Here is a 22,421-nt window from a genome sequence, read left to right on the forward strand (position 1 = left end):
ATTAGTCTTATTGCTCAGACAAGGCCACTGGAAGAAACCAATTACCACTTTTTATTTTAGACGTAGAAACCTTTTGAGAAATGATATGCTGCAAACCAGAATCACAGAATCATAGAATCGTTAAGGTTGGAAAAGACCCTTAAGATCATCGAGTGCAACCGTTAACCTAGCACTGCCAAGTCCACCACTAAACCATGTCCTCGGACTAAACCATGTCCAGCTGGCACTGCGTCAGTAAAGGATGTTAAGCAAGATCCCATAAATAACCTTCCACAGACCATTGTGCAGTATTCTATGAGAACTGCATTTTAAACATAAATAAAATTACACACTTTATACAAGACAGAATGCTGGTACAGCAGTATAGAAAGTTATATACATATGGACATCACAGCACTTACACTGTCAGGCTCCTGGCACCTACCACATGACAGCAGATATCACTGGCAAGGCACTACCCCTTATTACAGTAAGCAAAAGAATAACAACATAAACTTATGAAAGGTTCTCAAGCACTTAAGTCCTTTACTGAAATAACAACATGCCTGTGGGGGACAAGAGTGTTATGTACGTTCACCATCCAGTTCTAATCTGCAAGAGAAAGGCGCAATTTTTGAAAGGAACAAGCCCATGTAGGGACTGAAAATTTAAGGGAGTGACTGAAGCCTCTCTTTCCTGAAGAGCCTTTATCCATTGCAGCACTCCAGTCTTGTGAGTGGTCCCACCATCTCTCTATAATTCCCAAGAGACCATAGCTCTGCTGCCACACATGGACTTCTAATTCCCCATTTGCTTCCTCTGCGGTATACAGGTTTCAGGTTCCTTTCACAGGGAAAGTGCAAAAGCCTCTGGCATTATGCTATTCCCCACACTCTTCTCTGATCCCTGTGCTTTCACTTCTCTTCAGGTTATGGTCACTCTGCCCTGATGTCTGTAGTTTAAAACACTCCTCACTGGGTTAGCAAGCCTGTTGGCAAAGATGCTCTTGCTCTACTTTGTCAGATGGATCTTATGCCTGCCTCACAGTACCCAATCGCTTAAAAGAGAACCCTGTGGTTGTAAAAGACAAAGCCCTGCTTGTGACACCAGCTATGCAGCCAAGTGTTGACTTGCTGGAGATGTCTTTTCCTACCCGAACCTTTCTCCTTCACTGTCAGGATCAAAGAAAATGCCACCTGGGCTCCCAATGCCATGTAGCCACTCTTGATATATTCATAGTCACCTCTTTCAGTAACACGAGAACCCACACAGGTAAGTGGGAAAAGGCAGTGTTCTGAATCTTGACAAACCCTAGCAGTCTCTCCACAACCTCCTGGACCTCAACCCCAGGGAGGCAGCAAAACCTTCCAAGACATCAAGTTGGGTTGGCAGACAGATACTCCAGGAGGCAGCCTCCAGTGACAATGCACATATTTCTTTTGGTGCAGACACTTGATTCAGGCTCAGCTGACTCTGACACCTCCCCAGACTGAGCTTGTCTTGCTGACCCATTTCCAGGGCACTAGATCCAACTTGTGTTGCCAGAAGTCACAAGTTTCCAGACTCCCCCATCATGGGAATCTTTATCCTTATTCTCTACTGCTTGAAGCATAGTCTCTAGCTGTCCTTCCTTCCTTGCACTGTGGGATTTGGGCTCCCACCTCTGAAGGATATCTGTGAAGACCCCAACAATCTTGCATTCACTATCCTTGATCGTACACAGTCTGCTCATCTCCTCCTGCAGCTCCTTCACCTCAGCACCTCAAAGAGAATGCGTTTCCCACAGGCGAGGCCACCGTCACCCCCAGCCCCAGGAAGAGGCACCAGGCACTCCCTGCAGCCTAAGACCTGGAAGGCAACATCCTCTCTAGTGCTATCGAGGTTGAGGACTCACATGTGCCAAGGGCACAACTGTTTCCCTATGGAACATCACCATTGCCACTGTACAGTCTCAAGCAGTCCCACACCATCTATAGCAGAGCTTCGGAGCCCCTTTGCACCCCTGCATGCTTCTGTTAGCTGCGTTCTGGGAGCTGCAACCAAGAGCTTGGATGAAAACAGAGTATTCCAGCTATACCGCTCTTCCAGTAAGATTTTTGAAAATATACAAAATTCCTACAATGCTTAACACACTAACTTCATGATGCAACTTTATATGATGTTATGGCACAAGACTATACAGATTTATGATTTAGAAACATGTACAGGCACCGAGAGTTAGTAAGGTTTCCCTTAAGAAACAGAACCTTTCTGTGCCTGGTGTCAGACCACTTAGGACATAACCAGAAGTGACATTAATTGGGATGATTTGGGTGAGTGGGATAACTTTGCAGTCACTTGTGGAGGCAAAAGGGCTTCTCCCATTTGTAAATGTGCTGCCTACTATATTCAGTCCATGTTATACAATTAAAATGTAGATGAAAGAATGTGATTGAAATATTCAGGAATGTACTTCATAGTGTACTGACTTATGACACTGTATCTTAGAGAAGCCCTAATATGAAGTCAAACTTCTTTAGGACTTTTTATCAGCTTTAAATTAGCTGTACTATAAAATCCTCAGCAGTATCCGATATACTGGGCAGCCAGGGGAACTTGCAGAAATACCGTCTAAAGAACTTCGGCATACACACCGTGGAACAATACTAAAGCTTCCTCAGATACTGGTAGGACACAAACCGTTCATAAAAAGCTTAAATAAGAATATGTCACAGAAACATACGAAGTCACCCACCTACATTCATTTAAGAGGTTATTTACCTTCTTATCAGACACTATCACAGCTGAACGCAACTATGTTCAGCAGAATGACGTGAAAAGGATTACAGAAAGCATCTATCAGAGCAGATATCATTCAGAAGAGTGACTGAGCTAGCCTTTAAGTGAAGAACCCATGCTTTTTCAACATAGCTTATGAAGAGAGAAAACATCTGATAGCAACATTAACTGCACTTCAGTACGTCCACTCTAGAACTGTTTTCTATTGCAAGCCACGTTACAATAGATTATCTTTCCATTTTTATCCAATTAAAAAAATACTGTACCTCACAGTAAAATCATAGGAGCAAGAGGCCAATAAGGTTGCATGGAATGGTGAAAACTGCAAGAAAACAAAACAGAACAACTTTTAAAGTAAAAACATTGTGAACATATACAGACTTACTAGAAGTAGAAAGTTACCCAAGTTTAACTGTTTAAACTGTCTTGGAAGGTACCGCATCATGCTGCAACAAAACAGACTACATCAACAAATTACTTCATAATTTCCCACTCTCCTGCAGGGCATTTGATGGGACACACTATTCTACGGACTCTGGCACACAGGTCTAAGAACTGCAGCAATAAGGATGCAGTTAGGCGAAAATTGTTCACCTCGGCTCCAGCTTTTTGGCAACCCTCAGTTTCCAACTATTTTAAGGTCTGTATTTCTCAACAGGAAATACACGAGTCATTGACATAACTTCAGTTTGAAATGCAGGTCCCCCACATCATGGTTCATAGGTAAGATTCTTCCTGCAAGACTTCCAATATTATTCACAGCTACTACAAAGTCAAAAGTTAAGCCTGGGCTATCGCCACAACTGCCCTAGTTGCCAAGAGAGCGATGTATGTTGTTACCTGCTGAACTCTGCTGACAGAGTTCTCTTTACTATAGCAGAATTGAGGGATGTGCATGCTTGAACTTTAACCTCCCCAGATTTCCTACAATTTTTCTGGAGGGGGGAAAAAAAAAAAATCTCAACAAAACATCTTTATCTTCTGCACCTCAGGAATATGAATAATAAAAGGGAAGAAGTCTGATGGGCAGCAAAAACCAATGGCACATTTCCCACATGCCCCCTTTGCATCTTTGTCCACATATTTTCAGATGAAGCAAAAACATCTTGTCAAAGCTGAAAAGCTTTGTCATTAACCTTAAGTATCCTAGAAACCTACCTAAGCAAACTCTATCAAAATACTTAGCAGAGTGCTACACATAAAAGTTGAAAGAACTTGCATAATGTCCTTCTCCTACAAAGAGAAGAGAATATTTTAAAATTCTGTTCCACTTAACTGTAAGATACTACAATTTTATCATCTGAACAGTTGTTGTCCTGGTTTCAGCTGGGATAGAGTTAATTTTCTTCTTAGTAGCTGGTATAGTGCTGTGTTTTGGATTTAGGATGAGAATAACGTTGATAACACACTGATGTTTTGGTTCTTGCTGAGTTTATACTAGTCAAGGACTTTTCAGCTTCTTGTGCTCTGCCAGGTGCATAGGAAGCTGGGAGGGGGCACAGCCAGGACAGCTGACCCAGACTGGCCAAAGGGCCATGCCATACCATATGACGTCATGCTCAGTATATAAGCTGGGGGAAGAAGGAGGAAGGGGGGGATGTTCGGAGTGATGGCGTTTGTCTTCCCAAGTAACCGTTACGCGTGATGGAGCCCTGCTTTCCTGGAGATGGCTGAACACCTGCCTGCCCATGGGAAGTAGTGAATGAATTCCTTGTTTTGCTTTGCTTGTGTGCGTGACTTTTGCTTTACCTATTAAACTGTCTTTCGCTCAACCCATGAGATTTCTCTTTTACTCTTCCAAGTCTCTCCCCCATCCCACTGGGGGGAGTGAGCGAGCGGCTGTGTGGTGCTGAGTTGCCGGCTGGGGTTAAACCACGACAGTTGTATATAGACAGAAGAGACCAACATATCATCCAGCCTGACCTCCAATATTTCTCAGATCATTCACCCAAGTATCTTTTTAGCTAAACTGAAAAACCATAACTACATTTCAGTATAAGAGATTGAAGCCAGCCAAGAATATGAAACAGCCAAATGCACCAATGTCAAAATCTCCTGAAAAGGGCTCCAGACAACCTCAGTGTGTTGATAATGCTCTTTACTGCAGTGAAAGACGACAAGAAATCTGCAGGAATCCTGACACTATCGTGTTGGGTAGAATTCCTTGCCAGCCTCACATCTGACAGTCAACACAACCCTGAACAATTGAACAGAATACAAAAGACAGACAACTGAAGAGTGTGATTTCATGGTTGGTTTAAGCTAATTTAAGAGTGCACTGCTGCCAAGACTCGTGGCCTTCCCTTTCCTTTCCACTTCAGGCTGTGTGCTCCTGCCCCCCTCCTGTATGTCAGGGCTTGTGTTGTTGAACAACAGAGACAGCTTAGTGATCCAGACAGAAACTAGTCACTTTTAGGGACAGGATTTTCAGTCAGAGCAACCAGCTGAGCCAGCTTGCTGCACAGCTTTATAACTGCTAGTGTCAGCACAATGTAGGGGAAGGGATATAGGTAGGGACAGCTGCCTCTATTTAGGTACCATCCTGGTGTCTCTCTCCATTTAGTGTGACTGGTGAGTTATACCACGCAAGCGTAGATATGCTGCACCACATTCTCATATCTTACGTCCAACAGGGACCATGTCTATCTTGAAATGGAAGCTATAAAAGCCTGCTAAGATGAAACAAAACTCATGTACTCTCACATACCTCTCCTTTGCACATGCATGCATATACAGCCTCCCCACCATCTCCTTAAAGCCACGTGGTGAACTGATCTCAGAGGTTGGCACAAGGAAAGTTCTACTGCTGGCCAACTCCTTTCAAGGCATTTTAAGGCATTTAATCATTTCAAGGCATTTTAAGAAAACGGGGAACATGATGGGCCATAAAATGGAAACTCAGATGAGACGGTGTAAGAATATAAAAGATACCTACCTGGTCAAGCCAACTGTCTTTGAGCCCAGTGCTCTATGTTTACATGGCATCTTCTGTATTTTAGTTTGTACCAATTGCCTCTTGTCCTCTCACTAGATACCACTGAGAAGAGTCAGGCTTTGTCTTCTCTGTTTCCCCCAATCATTCATTCACAGTGATAAGATCCCTCCCTAAGCCTTCTCTTTGCCATGCTAAACAAATCCCAGCTCTCTCAGCTCTCTCCTGGTAGGACAGAGGCTGCAGTATCTTAATCTTCTTTGTGGCCCTTTGCTGGATTTACTCCGGTATATCCATGTCTCCCTTGTATTGGGAAGCCCAGAACTGGACCCAGCACTCCACATGTAGTCTCACTGGTGCAGTGAGTAGCGGGGAGGATCACTTCCCTCAGCCTGCTGGCAACGCTCTTCCTAATGCAGCTCAGGATGATCAAGAGTAGAGAAATCAGAGATGCTATCCCTGTCTAGCTCTTCTAGTATCTGTTTATTGACCGGCTGCTATCCATGAACCTGATGACACTGCCTGTCTATGCAACCTCTTGTGCAGAGAGCTAATTCAAGAAGTCTACCATCTGATGTGTAAAAGAAGTACTTCCATCTGTTTGTAAACCCATCTTCTACTAGTTTCATCAAGTGTCCTTTAGTTCTATTATCACAGGTTATGGTGAATAACAGTTCTGCATTCACTTTCTCCATTTTATCATGAAGACAATGTGCTATGAATCCCTTAGTGGCAGAACTGTTTTTAAAAGATCCCACTAACTCTCAGAGAGTAAGAATATGACAGTCTGTATTGATTGATACTGTATTGATTCATCTGTCTTAATGGCTGTCAAACTGGAGTTGCAAAATGATCTTGTTTAAAAAACAAGAAAAAACAAAAGTCTAACACCACTGCTAATGTTCTTCTTCTATAAAGAACATTTCACAGAGCCAGATTAGAGAATGGTCATGCAGGAATTAAATCAGAAAAAAAGACTGGACAGCCACCACCAGTGGGGACAGCAGGCAAGGGCAGCTGGGATAAGGAGGAGCAGGAGCTTCTCAGGCTGTCTGGCCACAAACAGGATTTGCGATACGGAACGACTCCCTGAGTCACATCCTTTTCTGACAAATTACAACCTAAGTGCAGTAACTTTTAAAGTTCTTAGAAACACATCAAAAATTTCAAGGGCATGGGAATCAAAATACTCACCTAGGATAATTTTTTTCTGCCAGTTGAGACTTACTAGAAAATATTAATAAACATACCTTTTCCTAAAAGGCTTTAAAAGGATCAGGTATTATCTGACTAATATAAAAAAATAACAAGCACTGACATCATTGTGCATCTAGAAGAAATTTCTATTGGTGGGTGATCTACTAGTACACAGATCCAGTATATTCACCTGTAGCCCTTCATGAATAAAGTTTCAAAATCTCTTTGAACATATTAACATCATCTTTGTATACACAAAAATACACATTCACAACAAGTTCTGTACCTTGCCTTATGTGAATATTGACCCTTTATATGGAAAGAAAAGGGCACAGCACCATTTAAAAAATGAATAAGGGAAAGTATTTTCTCTATCTCAAACTTCCCATATAACTTAGCTGAAGTAAACCTCCCAGCCCTCTCTCAAGCTCTTGAACACTCCTCATGGAAATATATTGACTTTGAAGATCTCTTTTACTTTGAAATCCCAGCAATCTGCTAAACATCAAAATGTTTTGCAGTGCTACACTGAAGGTTTCCAAGAACAGTCACTGTAGCATCTAAAATCTTCAACACCTGTTGGTTTTTTCCTAGTTGTTAGATAATAAAAAACATTACTGCTTTCCAGAAAAAAATTGTGTAGCAATTCAGTGGTGGTCAATGGGGAATAAAACACAACTTACTTTTACTCTTCTGATAGCATAGGTATGACCAAGCAAGATGAACACTGGCTGCCGGATGTTCCGCAAATCCCAGCCTTTCAAGCTACAGTCAACTGCACCAGTTACCAGCAAGTTCTGATGATTTGATAGAACACAGATATATCAGGACAATTTAATTATTAAATTGCAGTGATGCATATGCTGGCTACAAAAGTTAGATAAATCAAAAAATACAGATGAATAAATCATAAATGAGGTCTCCAGTGTGTAAATTAAAGAGAACAGAGAAACACAAACTGTTTCTCCACTATGGACTATTTGGTCCCCTATACAAAAGAATAAGCAAAGCCTCTGATCTACTTGGGCCGTCTATCTGTTGCAACAATGCTCTTCTGAAGATATAGTAGCAAATGAGAACAACAAAGCAACTAGACCTGTTTTTACAAAGAGAAGATGCATTAATGTTGCAGTAAAAAACCCCACTATTTAATGAGAGTCGTTCAATTAGGAAAACCATTGGACAAACAGGTTTATACCTCATCATATTTGCACCAGTCACAGCTCAAGATCTCAGCCTGGTGGGCCGGTATCACAAGTTTGACTCCAGGGGCTTTCACATCCCAAACTCTTAAAGTCTGGTCACCTGAAACAAAGAGAAATGGATTCAACATTGTTTAATCAGTTATGGGATGCAGTTAATCCACTAGTATTTAGTAGACAACTGTTTCTTAGCTGTATAAAATACAAACTATTATATGAGGACACTCATGCCAAATAAAGCAAGCACATTATAGACACAGAAGTCAGACTGATGCACAGAAGGAATCAGAACTTACTATTGCTCTTTCATTAGGAAAAAAAAAAAAACAAACAAAACTAAAACAAAACCAAACAACCTTCGTTTTATTACTAACACTTTCATTATTTTTTAAAACTCTGATTTGATTAAAAGGAGATGGGGTAAAATACTTAAATAACATTTAATTAAAGTAGGAGCTTAAGGTCCATTTAAAAATGGACTTAGAAGACCAGAATCATGAAAAAAATTTCTCTGCAAGCCAGCTGAGAAAAAGTACCTAGACACAAGCTTTTGGCATGCAGAAAAGTGAACAGTATTTAAAATGCAACTTATCTCCAGATTCTTTCAATGAAAGGAAAATTTAAGACACGTTACCTGTACTCATCATGTGCAAAACCTGCAGTTACTCTCATTTATTGAAATATCGGAAGATAAAGTCATTCTGCTGTAACTGTTACACGTATTAAAGGCAACGTCTGCTTTAACCTCGGAGCACACACACACGCACACCCCCCCCGCACATGTGTGCACACACATACACAGAAGTCTTCAGAGAGCAATGAAGGGAATCCAGCTTAACTTAAGAGCTGTGAATCACCTGAGCCTCTCTCTTTACCTTCAGCAATAAATTATCTCCTACCCCTAAAGATCTTTAGCACTTGTGTAGACCCTTCTTAAAAACTCAGTTCCTAATGGCTTACAAAGACATGGAAAACGGCATCAGTTGACAAGACAACCATGCTTTTCACTTTTTTTAATCGCGATTCTCTCATTAACCTTGAATACTTAGCTTTGTATCAGCAAAAATGGATTCTCCAGCTCATTTGTTTACAGAGAGAGAAAATTAATTAGAATTCATGATTATCCCTGTGTTCGTTCAAGAGACAAATGAAATCATTAGAAGCTGTATCCAAACACCCGTGATTTCTACAGAAAGCATGTATCAATACTACCTAAATTAAAAAACCACTGTTTTACCTTGCTACTGAAGAAATTACTAATGTTTCCTTACCAGAAACACTTCTGGAAATCCTCACATTGGTTACCATCAATAATTATGATTTTTATGCTGTTTAGATACAAGCATTTTGATGGTTTTAGTGCCCAGTTGGTCACTGGCCTTAAAAAATACAGTTGGGCATACAAAATCATAGCTCTTTTCAAGAAACTGGCTACAGTTCAAACAAAATCATCCCTAGAGGCACAACAACAATATTCCTATTGCACGAACTACCAGGCCCTGTAGACTTTGCAAAAAGACATAAAACGTTTGGAAAGTGTGAATACAAAAATGAAGCTAGAGAGAGCTTGGTTCCACTACGTGACACAAGACTGGCCTTACGACTGTGGTACTGCACAGATCACGGGAAGCCTTGCTCTGATGGTTGGTTGGCTGGCTTTTCCTCAGACTCCATGATTGTGAGAGATACAGTACTCTTGGTGGATAAATTCCCTACCTGTAAGGTGGGAACAACACACGATTTCTCATGGCTTTCACTCCCCTCACCTATTTTAATACTGTCAAGAGCAAGATTGCTGCTCAGTGTACGTATAGCACTCCTGACCATGACACCCTGCAGTCAGCTGAAGCCCCAAACGTCACTACAGTGCTTATAAAAAGGCGGCAACATATGGAGAGGAAGAAACATGGCCAGCAGGGTCCTGGCAAAAAAAAGGCAGTATGCCCATCCACCCACCATTAGTCTTGCTAATCTGCTTGCCTGCAGAGGACAGATTTCAGTTTGAGTCTTAAGTCTTTCAGAGATATTATAATGGACTTCTTAAAAAGCTTTTATTTTAATTTCATCAGATAACATAAATTTGAAGGGGAAACACATATTTCACTACAAACAGGATCATTTTTCCCAAGCAAATAAATATATAAATCCAGGTGAACTAGAATGAACTGCTACAGAGATGGGCCACAGTAGCATTATGAGGGCCAAAAACATTTGGAAAAGTAAGTTACTCAGCCAATAACAATTTTGACACTAAATATACAATTGCCCCAATTATTTCTTTTTTAATAGAAAATGCTGATGCACAAGAAAAAGAGTTATTTTCCTTTTTTTTCCCCTATGTCTTTGAAAATGCTAGACTTAGCTGTTATTAATTCTGGCTGGCACTATTTGTGAAATGTTTTTAATGGAGTAACATAACATGCAAGTGAACCTTTCTGTGAATAGAACAGACTGAATTAAAGCCAAAGGCAAATCCAATTTTTCCATTTAAGCTGTAAGTGGAAGAATCAGATTAATTAAAAAAAAAAAAAGCTGATAAACAGTGTAACCCTGACACATTACACATTTTAACAAACTTTTTTTTTTTACCTCAAACATCTTTCCATGACCTCACAATATATATCTATTTTTTTACATTTCATTTCAACAAAAATTGCTTTTAAAAATTTTGGAATTTCCACATTTCCATGATTCCTTCAAATTTGCATTACAAAGGATGCATTTCTTCCATATGGTAAAGCAGAAGTAGGATAATAATAATAGAAAGTACAAGTAAAGCACAGCTAGTACAATCATACTCGCTAACAGCCACTTCCAGTCGGCCTCCCAAAGTAAGCAACCACAAAAGTGGCCAACATCTTCCCCACAAAATATTTCTATTTTTGTAAGAAGCAATTTCTCTATGGCAACAGATTTTTGCTGGTCTGTTAGATAATTATGATTCCAGATTTGTTTGTATATTGTACTTGCTTTCTTTCATTTTAATGAATATTTGTGAAATCTTGGACGAATCAATAGAACTACACAATATATACTCATCTATTCAAAATTTTTGAAAGAGATGCTAATCTACAAGTACATCATCCCCGTACATGGGATAAAGACTGCTAATGTGAATGACAATGTACGATAGTGAAAAGATACAGTTTATTTAAGATTTAAATTTCATGTAGGTTTTATACTGGCTTTTTACTTACAGATGTATTTTACCCAAATCCATAAACCAATCTTCTAAGTCCTGTGACAACAACCAGCTAAGCAATCATTGCCAGACAGTACAGAGGTACAACATTAACTATAAAAAATAGCTAGGTATTTGGGAGATTAATAAAAACCCAAGAAACCTTAAATACTATCTGAAGGCAAAAAGGATTCTAACCAGGCCAGATACAATGTTTTTCAAACCGAAGTACCATTAGCTTAAAGTTTTGCTTAGAAAAAAATGAATCTGATTTTTTTTTAAGTTCTAAAGCAAGAAATCTGATCTTCTGACACTGTTCTCTCATCAAGAGAAAAAAACCCCAAATAATATATCTTTAATTTACTGTAGAAAAAGAATTCAGCATAAAAGACACAAGTATTGGCATATATGGTGTAACATCAAAGAAATCTCGATTAAAGTAAGTACTTCTGCAGTGCCACTGAATGATTACAAGTTAACATTACTTGCTTACTTTTATGTATTTTTTAAATACTAAACCAGATTAAATTATTTAGCCAGAATCAAATAGAAAATCTGTGGGAGAATAAAGAGCAGAACCCAAATCTCACGGCTCTCAAAATCTTTTTAGGCATGCTAAAATGATCATGCTGTCCGTTTCTATCACAGATAGTATACACAGACCTATAACAGGATTAGTAAAGCTCATGAGATTCCACACAAAGAGACAGAAATAGAGTGACATAAATAGCAGCTTTATTCAAATCATCCAACAGGACTCTACTGAATGCACAAAATCTATTTCCATGTAGCACAACCTAGATATCAAGTAAACATAATTACCAGTGGAAACGTACTTTCCAACTGGTAATTTTTCGGTCTGATACAAAATGCTGTCAAGCTAAAAATCAAAAGACTGTTATTTCAGAGAAGACCTCTACAGAGTCTTTTTCTGAAAAGAGTAAACTGTTAAAAAAACAAAACAAAACAAACCAAAACAAACAACAGTGAAAAGTTTCATTTCAGTGTTTTCCAAGATGATTAAACATAAATCTTGGGATAAAATTTTTATTTCAAAATTGACCTAACCTATGACTTATTATTAAACCATTTTTCAGCAAATGGCAATATTTGCTAGATACCCAACTCTAGCCCAAATGACCCAAAACATACTAATTCACTGTAAAAAACTGTTAACTGTGTTTTTCTTCTCAACACTAAACCATTATTTTACAATATGAGATTCTAATATAAAATATTATAACCTGAAAGTGCTTTATATTCTAGCATGTGCTGCATACAATACTTTACTATGGTTAGCACGCACTATAAATTGAGGGCCAAACTCATTTCCCGAGAAGTATTTCAGCTTGCACATTAGAGGCTGATTGTAAAGCTTACCGAGCACAAGACTCCGATGAATTCAGTACTGTGGTGGTATGTCTTGAAGCAATAGATTGCAAATGAAAACATCCACCTCACTTTATTACATAGATTCGACACAACAAAGTAAACAAGTAAATTATATTTTAATAGCTTCTAGCATAAACAGCAGTTTAGCTAAACTGCAACAAGACACAGTAACTCTGTAGTCAGTTTGCTCTCTAGGTGCTCAATTCATACCACAAGGTACCATGCAGTAAACTGAAGCCTTTTATCCCTCGAGGATTTGGATTCCAAAAATGACCAAGTTTTGCAAAGCCTGGAACCTTGTTCATGATGGCATTTCTTCTTGCATATTCAACTAGCAAATAACCAGGAAAGAACTCATAAGAAGCAAAGAGCGGACCGACACCACACACAAAGTAATGGAATACAAACCTCTAGTAAAGTGTTTTGGAACTCATGACAAATCACTGCCATAGCAGAACAGAAGATTATTTCCTTCAGTTTTTTAGGAACCTGAACAAACACAAACATCTTTGGCATTACTTGTCTGCAAGCCCCACTCCCCAACAGCTCCTTGTTTTGCCCTGTGCTACTTCTGAAGCAGGAATGTAAGCTGAAGCTTCAGGAAGCTGAAGTCAAAGACCTGAGAACCCCAAATTTGGTTCAGGAACTTACACATGGCTATCTGTAAATTTGGTCCAGGAACTTACACTATGTCATGGCTGGCAATAAAACAGAATACAAGATAGACAATGTTTTTTAATTTTAATGTTAAAGTCTAGCACTGAATGCAAGCGCTTACAAAGAGTGGAGGGTGGATTTACAAGTTCATTTGTAAACCAGCAAAGCTACAGTTGCCCAACACTTTTGTCAGCATAATAAAAATTTCTCGGAAATGATCACACCTCGTTGTGTTATGAGAAAATTTTTCACCCTGGGCTTCCAGTCTGAAAAATAAGTCTTTGAGCAAAGAATACAATTAATCTATCTAAATACTGATGAATACAGACATTATCTTGCAGATTTAAGAAATACTTCTTTCCCTTATTCATGATTTGTTTAAGATGTTATGAGAACTATGTATCTGCCCTGGTCAGTAAACTTAAGGAGTGTAGTAATGGTTTAAAAATGAATGCAGCATTAAAACTGAGGTCCCAGTAGCAAAGATAAAAGCTAGCAGTCATTCTACATCTGGGCTTTGTCAAATCCAAAACATTCGTATTTTCATTTGCCGGTGTCATCTCTGTATCAAAGAATACTACAGTTATGCAGATAAGAGTAAAATGGTACTCATTAATTACTTCCCGCTGTTAAAGGGCAGTAAAAACAGTTGATACTATAAAGGATGCTTTCTTTATACCACAGGACTGAGCAAGGCCTATTGCTCTGCAGTTGTGGAGAATCATTTAGTAGAACTGATTTACGTTTGGTTACATACTAATGTTGTGTGCTTTTGGCACTTTCTTTATGTGCTTCTCAGCAATTTGCTCTCTGGGTTTAAAAAAAAATAAATAAAGAGATACCTTCTGGGCGAATGACACAATGACTCATTAAACCCTTTTAGCCATGAAGATGCTGTTAAACATTTATGTCACTTCTTTAACGACATTTTCCACATCACTCTTTTTTCAGTGTAAGGCAGACATTTTCCAGGGCTCTGGGTTGGTGCCGCACGTACACCTGAATGTCCTGCTTATCTTATCAGCTCAGAAATTGTTACTGACATCACAACAGCAGTTATTTACACACACAGAATTAACAGTTTGTTCTGTTACTATTAACTCCCAATTTCAAACAAAACAAGATAAGCCATTTACTTGCTTTTTGAGAGTACAGATGAAGAAATGAGAGTACATGAAGAAGACAGCATTGTAAAGTACCTCACACATCCCTGTAAATGTTAAATGGAAGTGTATTAGGTGCTGAATAAAAGCTAATTTAACTGAAGCATCAGACATATTTATCTTCTGTAATTGGATTGCATTTTATTGTCCACTGCAGACAAACTTAGTTTTCCTGCATGTATTCAGATCGAAGACTTAATGAAGCAAAATAACCACACTTAGTATCAAATTCTCTTTCAACTGCTTTATATTGCAGTCTTAGGTTTCTCATTTTCCTTACTCGTGTTCTTTTTCCAGTCTCATCGTAGTTGGAGAAAAAGTCATATTCCAAAAGCAAAGATTTAATCTTATTAGCTTCAGGGAAGAGTTGTCGAGGCACATAATGGTCCTTCTCAGCAGCTATTTTACTGTGGCTTGCAGTTGTGTTTGGTTTTCTGTTTTCAGTGTTCACAAACTAACCAGTTAACTGGAAATTAAACTGCTGGCATCTATGTGGATTCAAATAAAGGCACAAAAAGGGCAGGGGTGAAGCATGCAAAAGGTTCCTAAACCTCCTCCCCTCTTGCTTATTTTCTTTAAAATCTGAAGAAAAAAAAAAAAGTGCATTGCTTTACTTACATTTAGTTAAATAGGAAGCATTTCAAGACTGACATTTTTTCCAATCTATGGTTAACAACATACCTAACTCATTTTATTAACACATGCAAAATTGAAGATGCTGCAACACGAAACAGTTAATTTCTGGTCTGAAGTGCTAAGACTTTATACTATTAAGATATGAGTAAGTACGTGGTTGTGAGTAAGTATGTGTAAGGTGGGATGAGAGAAGGGTGACAGGAGGGGCAAGAGAGAGAAGGAACATGCACACTACAATCCTAAAGCAGCCCAGCCTCCATCAAAAAGGGAATGTTTCAATACGCTTCAACAAGCTATTGTTTTAAAAACTTAAAACAAAAACAAAAACAAAAAAAACACAAACAAGGGAGATGAAAGGAAGTACAAAAAGTTTCCCTCCAGACACATTTTCAGTTACTAATTTTCAAGACAACACAAAGTTGCAACAGAATAGACCACAAAACTTCAGGTCAACCCTTCCAGCAAGCGTATCAAAGAAGGGAACAGCTGTAAATTTGACACAGTACTACCATGTTGAGATTGCAGTTTTTCTCCAGCTCCAACTTCAGCTCAATAGAAGATCAGTCATCAGTGAAATTAAGCTTTCTGTCCCATAATTTTCTGTCATCCTTATAAAGTGTGTGGATCATAGCAAGTTTCAAATGAGGAGGCCCAGCCTCCTGAACAGTTCCACCTGACTTTCATCCCATATCTTGACTGACAAGAGTAGAATGTCATTAAACACCGAACAGTGAAGTAAACTCTCTGAACACAAACTGTCTGATATGCCTTTCTTACAATAAGGAAATGGCATTTATACCCAGAGCAAGAGGGTCATGAGTACTTCTATTACCCACAGTCCTGATGACCAAAGAAAAAACTCCCAACATGTATTTTCTGTAGTGAAGTAATCTAATCAAACCACAGGAAAATTCCAATGTAAACTAAAACCAAAAGCAAACAATGAAACCTTTTCCACACTGGCATGTCATGATTTCTACGCCAGATCTTTGGTTTGAAGTTATTTCATTTAGAAGCACACCAGATGTTTTATTTTGGAAACCATAAGAAAGTTCATCATCATTTTGAAGATTTCGTTTTCTCTTACCTGATGATTTTACACCTAGCATTACAGTGTAAGATTTTTATTTCACACCCGAGTAGTACTTACAGAAGAAAAATATTGTTTCTTTTGTGCATGTTGGTTTTCCTGTAAAATTCTATGGAGTCATCAATTGGTGAAAACTGACTGCAATTAGCTTCAGGCTCCAGCAGTTAGTCCCTTTCAAGAGTTAAAGTAAAATTCACAAAAGAATAGGAACCCTTTAGTGTTTTAGTCAAAACTTCCCACAGCTGCACCCGCTGAGTCACTGAAAGAACAGATCAATTGTATGTTGCTGTACCCAATTTAAGTGCCACCACATAGAGCATCTAACAATCAATGTTTCCCAAAATTGTTCAAGTGGCAATGTGTTAGAAGAGAGTTTGGCTTCATAGCCTAGAGAATCAAATTTGAAATAATTAGCTGGATCAGTAAAGCCCTTTTGTTCATCTAAGATGTCAGAAATTTTGTATGAGTAAGACTACCACAGAGGGGAGGCTCCTGAGCAGGACTTCGAAGAGATTGTAACATCCCCTAGAATCTGCAAAAAACACTAAGCACTGTTTTCTCCACTTACCTTTGACCAAATGGTACTTAGCTACTATTTTGTACTATATAGCTGCATTTCATTAGAACTGTTCATACAGCATACAGGCTCAATCCTGTAAGTCTCTGCACATCCTATTAGATAGGTACCTCACTAAGCATAACCTCAGTGAATCTTCAAATAAGCTGGAAATATCTGTGCACCAGCATCTGGCTTCCAAGCACATTAGAACAAATACATGTAACTTATTAGTCATTCTACTTCAACTCTGCAAGCAGAGTCAGATGGAAATAGCCAGACTGAAATTTTATGGAAGCCACGTGCACTTTTTCATCAAACTTCCCACGAAACAGGGAAGACCAGTATCTGTGTGTACTCACTGTCTCTCTTTAACTTCAGTAACGGGAAAACATTTATACTTGCTTACCCTCTTGACATAAGATCTAAACAATTTCTGTTTAAATCAGTACAGAAGTCCAAAAGACTTAAAATCAGAGAAATTTAAGCCACTGGAGTTAATCTACCAATATCTCTATTAAGGCAGTGTTTTACTGCCCCTCTATATCCCAAGGAAACTCTGTGGCTCACAGCACCCCTTGCCCAGTCAGTCAGCAGTTAGGCTCCAGCTCTCATTCCAGAGCTCTCCTTGCGCCTCTGGGGCAGGAGCAGTGTTTGGAAAACACTGCCACCTCACCATACGGTCTCCTTCCCTCTAGGTACACTCAATTATGATTGTATTGACCAGCAAGACTCATAGCACTGGCCAAAGCAGAAAAGTAAAATTGATGATTACCTTTCCCAAACAACAAGGCACAGAGATCTCCAGCAGTACTTAAACCAGTTCAGCGGGAACTGACTATGTTTGTCACAGAGCTAACAGTCTACCAACACGTGAGATAATTTGAACAAAAATATAAGCCAGAACACAAAATAAAGCATATAACATGATTTAGTGGTCAATAACAAGAGTGAGGTGAATGGAAGAGAGCTACATAAAATAATAGAACAAACTGCCACAAGGTCAGTGAAGTGCCTGCTAGAAAACTGCTGATCCCTGTTTAAATGGCCAAGAGGATGATTTACAGATGGTAACAGAACCTACAAATCCAGCTGCAGCAATACATTTATCTTTCCTTCTTCTGTTTTTATGTATGACACACACTACCATCTGCTGGACAAAGTGCTAAACTCATCCAATACCATACAAGGGTTTTTTTGTTGCGAGAACCCCTTTACCATCGTGTTTACCTGAGGCAGATGCAAAACAACCTGGGATGTGTGGAGACCATATAGTGCTGTAAATGACCCCTTCGTGGCCTTTAAAAGTGCATAATGACTTCCCCACAGCTGGATCCCACTGAATAAAGTAAAAAGAAAACCGTTGAGGTACACATTCAATAAGAAAGGAAAGGGTTTCATACATAAAAAAGCTTTATAGATACAGAAAGGACTAGAAGAACTTTTTTATCGTGTATCACAAAAAGCGTTTGTATACTTAAACTGATATCAACTGAGGGATAAAGCAACATCTCAGTTAAAACAGAATTTTTTCAGCCTCAGTGTAAAAGTCAAGAGGAAAAGTGAATCAATACTGTTTCTTAACACAAACAACTATCAGATCCAAAACAAATCACATTTTTCACCTTCAGCAGAAAACCAACATACCAGCTTGGCTGTTTGGTCCCATGAACCAGACACCACTAGCTGCTCTCCTCTAGTCTGGCTCCAGTCAACACTATATGCCTATAAATGATATAACAGCCTAGTTTAGAAAGAGCATTAGAATACAAGTTTGAGATTCTAGTCAGCCAAAGTTTCACAAAATAGACTTGGATTTGCAGATTGTATCATAATCAGCTAAAAAACCACACCAGTCAAGCACTACAAAGCTGCCAACAATGCCATTTACCTGAACAAAAGTTAAATTTAACATCTCCGTCTGGCACTGAAGGTACATATAGGCTTAGAAAAGTATCCAAAAGAGTAACAATGGGCCAAAATCAAGGGGGGGGGGGGGGGAAGTTGTAACAAAATCCACATGGACTCACCATCACTACAAGTTTCTACCATTGTAAAAAGCCGTAACTCAGACTGATTTCTTATCTCTGATACAATTTTATTCAAATATCTAGTTTCTAATTGCTAGCATGCCATCTGTCTTCAGAGCTGAATGCCATCGCTCTTCAGAGCTGACTATGGAGTTGACTTTGAGATTTTAGCTGACTAACAATAAATGCTTTTTTATGATGTCTAATCCTTATAAGAAATACATACCATAAAATACTCCTGATTTTCATCTTTTCCAGGTTCTATGACACTCTTTTTTTACCATTCGCATCCTCAAACAAATAAAATTAAATTAAAAATTCAACTTCCCTCGTGACTAATCATTTCAGCTATTAAGAAATTGCTTTTCACTGTGTAGCTGAAATAAGCTCCCTCTTCTCTGACAGTTTATTCTAACGTGGGTCCCCGCTTTGACCAAGGATACCGTAACTCCATCCTTCACTGCTGATTTTTCAGCTCTACTGCCTCAGCGAAAACAAATGCCCTAAGGTAGTTCTTCAAATTCCTTCAAATCTTCAAATCTGAAAGTCTCAAGAACATGTACAACTTCCATCTTCAAATGCACCGTATCTTCATCTACGTGATGGAAGGTGCATTCTGTTCTGTCTAGTTTTACCTCATACCAAAATGGCTCAATAAGCTGCAGTGGGACATGAACCATTTTGGTGGTGGATAAGTATTAGCTGAAACAGTTTATTTGCTTCACCTCCTGACCCAATTAGACCTTCCATGACACTTCTCAGAAATGTGGCCACTACCTACCATAGTAGGTGGCACTGCTCTCAGCTGTCGGGCCACTAATCACCAAGGATTTGTACTCCAGCTGGGACAATCTAGTTCTAGCACAGCACTGGATCTAATCTGTAAGTCAACATACTAGATGCTGTGTTTGTCTTGGATAGGTGGAACTGTGCATTAAATGACAGCAACCCTGTTTTGAAGGTGAAAATGTTTGGACCTGTGTCACCAGACAAAAAAAAGCAGAGACGCTGGACTGGAAAAAAATGCAGCAAAGCCAAAGTCTTCTATGGAAGGTGTCCTGCATGAGAAAGGAGATTGAGGTATCATTTAGCTACTTCTGAGCATTTTCCTTCCTAAGAAATATTTCAATCTATGCTAGATCTAGCTTAAGTTAACTGGTTGTCATCTATTTTCTTATCTGCCATAAGTGGAAGGCAACCACTGCCCACAGAAAAACAAAGCGCATTATCTGCAACTTTCCTTTTATATTTTACAATGTCCTGCTTCCCATCTACTGAAAGGCATATTGCTCTGGCACCATTTTGTGCTAGCTCCCTTCTTTGAGGAGCTTATAATCCAAATGTACAAGACACTCAGACAGTACTTGACAAAAGCCAAATAACAAACTGAGAGCTAATTCTTTTGCTTGTTTTTCCAAACCATGCCTTTACCCCTTGGCTTTTCTACTTTTGTCAGTTAACTACCAGTACTACAGCTCATTAAAACACCCTCCCTTTCAACCTGACTCCTCCTATTAAAAGGATAACAAAGGAGGCACACGAGTACCTGCTCATATTTTAAGAATGGAAGACATCACGATTCTCCGAAGTGGCTCCCGAGACATTAGCTTCTCTCCTTCCCCCTCTATCTGGGTGATGGCCTGTGTTCAACTCCTAAGCTGTTGCTGTTTGGAAATGTCCCTAAATGTATCACTACATAGTATGCCTCCTTCATACAACAGCCCTACGAAGTCAGCTCAGTTGAAGTGTTTGGCTCTCATATTCATGTCCAAGATTTTCCAGAAAGAAACATGTCTCTGAGAAATATGCGCCTGTGTCACACAATTCACCTAGCCCCACATATTTGGGATGTATCAGATCTACTACACAGATAAGGCAAAGCGCACATATGGCTTACAGCTCACTCGTAAGCTATCAGCACACAGATCTGTTGAACATGCGCTGTGACACGGATCTGTGTACATACGGCAGATATGGTTGGGACTGCCCAGCACTCTGCAGCTGCATCAGAGGCAATGGGACCTGGGCGAATTCTCCTTCAGGCAAGAATTACAAACAGAACAGACAACAGGCTCAGAAAAAGCAAGAGCTATTTTCCATTTGGCATGTGACAGGTCCAGGTAATGGGACGAGAAGGAAAAGAAGAAGGTGTGGAGAACCATGTAAGGTTCAGTTTTATTCTTCTTTCCTTTTCATGCTATCATCCAACATAAATTTACAGACACTTCAACAGAAGCTGTGTTGAGCAATTGGGAAAGACTAATAATGCAGCATAAAACTTAGTAGTTAATCTTTTAGTGCTTTATCTTCAATCATAAAAATACATTAATACTAGTTTATGCCTAAACAGCAGCAAGAAATGCCTCAGGCAAGATGAAAAAATGATGAAAAAAAGATGTAAAAACATAAAAAATAGTTCAAAATAAACGTTCAGGCTCACTTTACAAGACAAATTTAATTCAAGCATTCTATTGTCTCACATTCCAGTGAGACTTCATCAAAACCAAAGTAAATTAGACTAATTTATTCATGAGATTCAGCAGTTGGTTAGTGCTGGAATAAAACTCATTGTCCTTTGATAATAAAGATGCACTTTTACATTAAAAATGCACATTCTTTTTGAGGAGGGACAATGACCTTATTTAGAAAACAAGAAATAGATCCCTGTCAATCTTGCGTTAGAAATATTATAAAATGCAGTGACAAAATTGTCATTAGAAATGTCAGACAGGGATTAAGGATTAGGAAGGTAGTCAATCATTTTAAAGAGCACTGTCTGCCAGTGTTTACCACAAACTATTAGGTATATTCCCTCTGAGATCTAACCTCTTAATGCAAGTTTATAATCAATACAAACCTTTCGTATCTCACAATAATCACTCTGCCCATGGGTCTGTGCTGTCTTTCTAACTCATGGTTGAATGCGTCCACCTCCCCATGCTACCTGCTAAACTAAGACTTGGACACAGAAATGTTTACTTCACAAACAACAGATGGTGTAGCAGAACCAAAATAAACTTATGGACAGAATTTCAATGAGAAACCGATAGAGAAAAAAAATGGTGTTATGCTTTGCCTACATCTTTCTGTTACTACTATCAGCCTTAGAACACTATCATTAAATCCTGATCATAACTACAAACTCATCTCTCAAAATTCTTTATTTACATAGTATTTATATTAAATCAAAGTAGCAAAACTACAAAGAAACAAGGTACAGAAGATGGACTGCAGTCCAGTCAGCTTTGTGCTTTGTATCTGAAAAAAATCTTGAGGTCTTTGTGAATACAAAACTGGATTTCTTCCATAATTTTTTATTGACTATATATCCACTAGGTTATTTTATTCAGATTTGTCATTTAGATAAAGCATCAGTAATCCAGGCTAAAACTGATTGCATCTAAAGTTCAAAGACTTGGCATAAGTGAGTGGATAGTTAGAAGGAAAGCATGAAAAAAAAAAAAAAAAAAGGTAGAAAAATCACTTGGGGAAAGATAAATATAATAAAGCATAAATGTCCTTAAAAACATGCAAATACATTTATGAACATGAATATAACATTTCTCTCTACCCATATTGCACTGTATAAAGAAGCTGAGATTTTAAGAAAATCAAATGCAATGGTATC

General features: G+C 38.7%; 1 protein-coding gene across 3 annotated transcripts in view; it reads right to left on the bottom strand.

The window, feature by feature from the left end:
- Positions 1-22,421, bottom strand: part of PEX7 (peroxisomal biogenesis factor 7) — a 48,073-nt gene that overhangs the window by 21,949 nt on the left and 3,703 nt on the right. For 2 of the 3 annotated variants that reach the window (XM_087774951.1, XM_087774953.1), the window contains 5 exons: positions 18,411-18,488; positions 17,994-18,102; positions 8,085-8,191; positions 7,570-7,683; positions 3,024-3,079 (listed from right to left, as the gene is read on the bottom strand). In XM_087774951.1, coding sequence (XP_087631077.1) covers positions 3,024-3,079; positions 7,570-7,683; positions 8,085-8,191; positions 17,994-18,102; positions 18,411-18,488 — 464 coding nt within the window. The remainder of the gene's footprint in view (positions 1-3,023; positions 3,080-7,569; positions 7,684-8,084; positions 8,192-17,993; positions 18,103-18,410; positions 18,489-22,421) is intronic. The other variant, XM_087774952.1, reaches the window with a different exon arrangement.

This window comes from Nipponia nippon, unplaced genomic scaffold (assembly GCF_047370975.1).
Source record: "Nipponia nippon isolate SJK-2023a ecotype South Korea unplaced genomic scaffold, ASM4737097v1 scaffold_4, whole genome shotgun sequence".
In the NCBI taxonomy this organism is placed as follows: Eukaryota; Metazoa; Chordata; class Aves; order Pelecaniformes; family Threskiornithidae; genus Nipponia; species Nipponia nippon.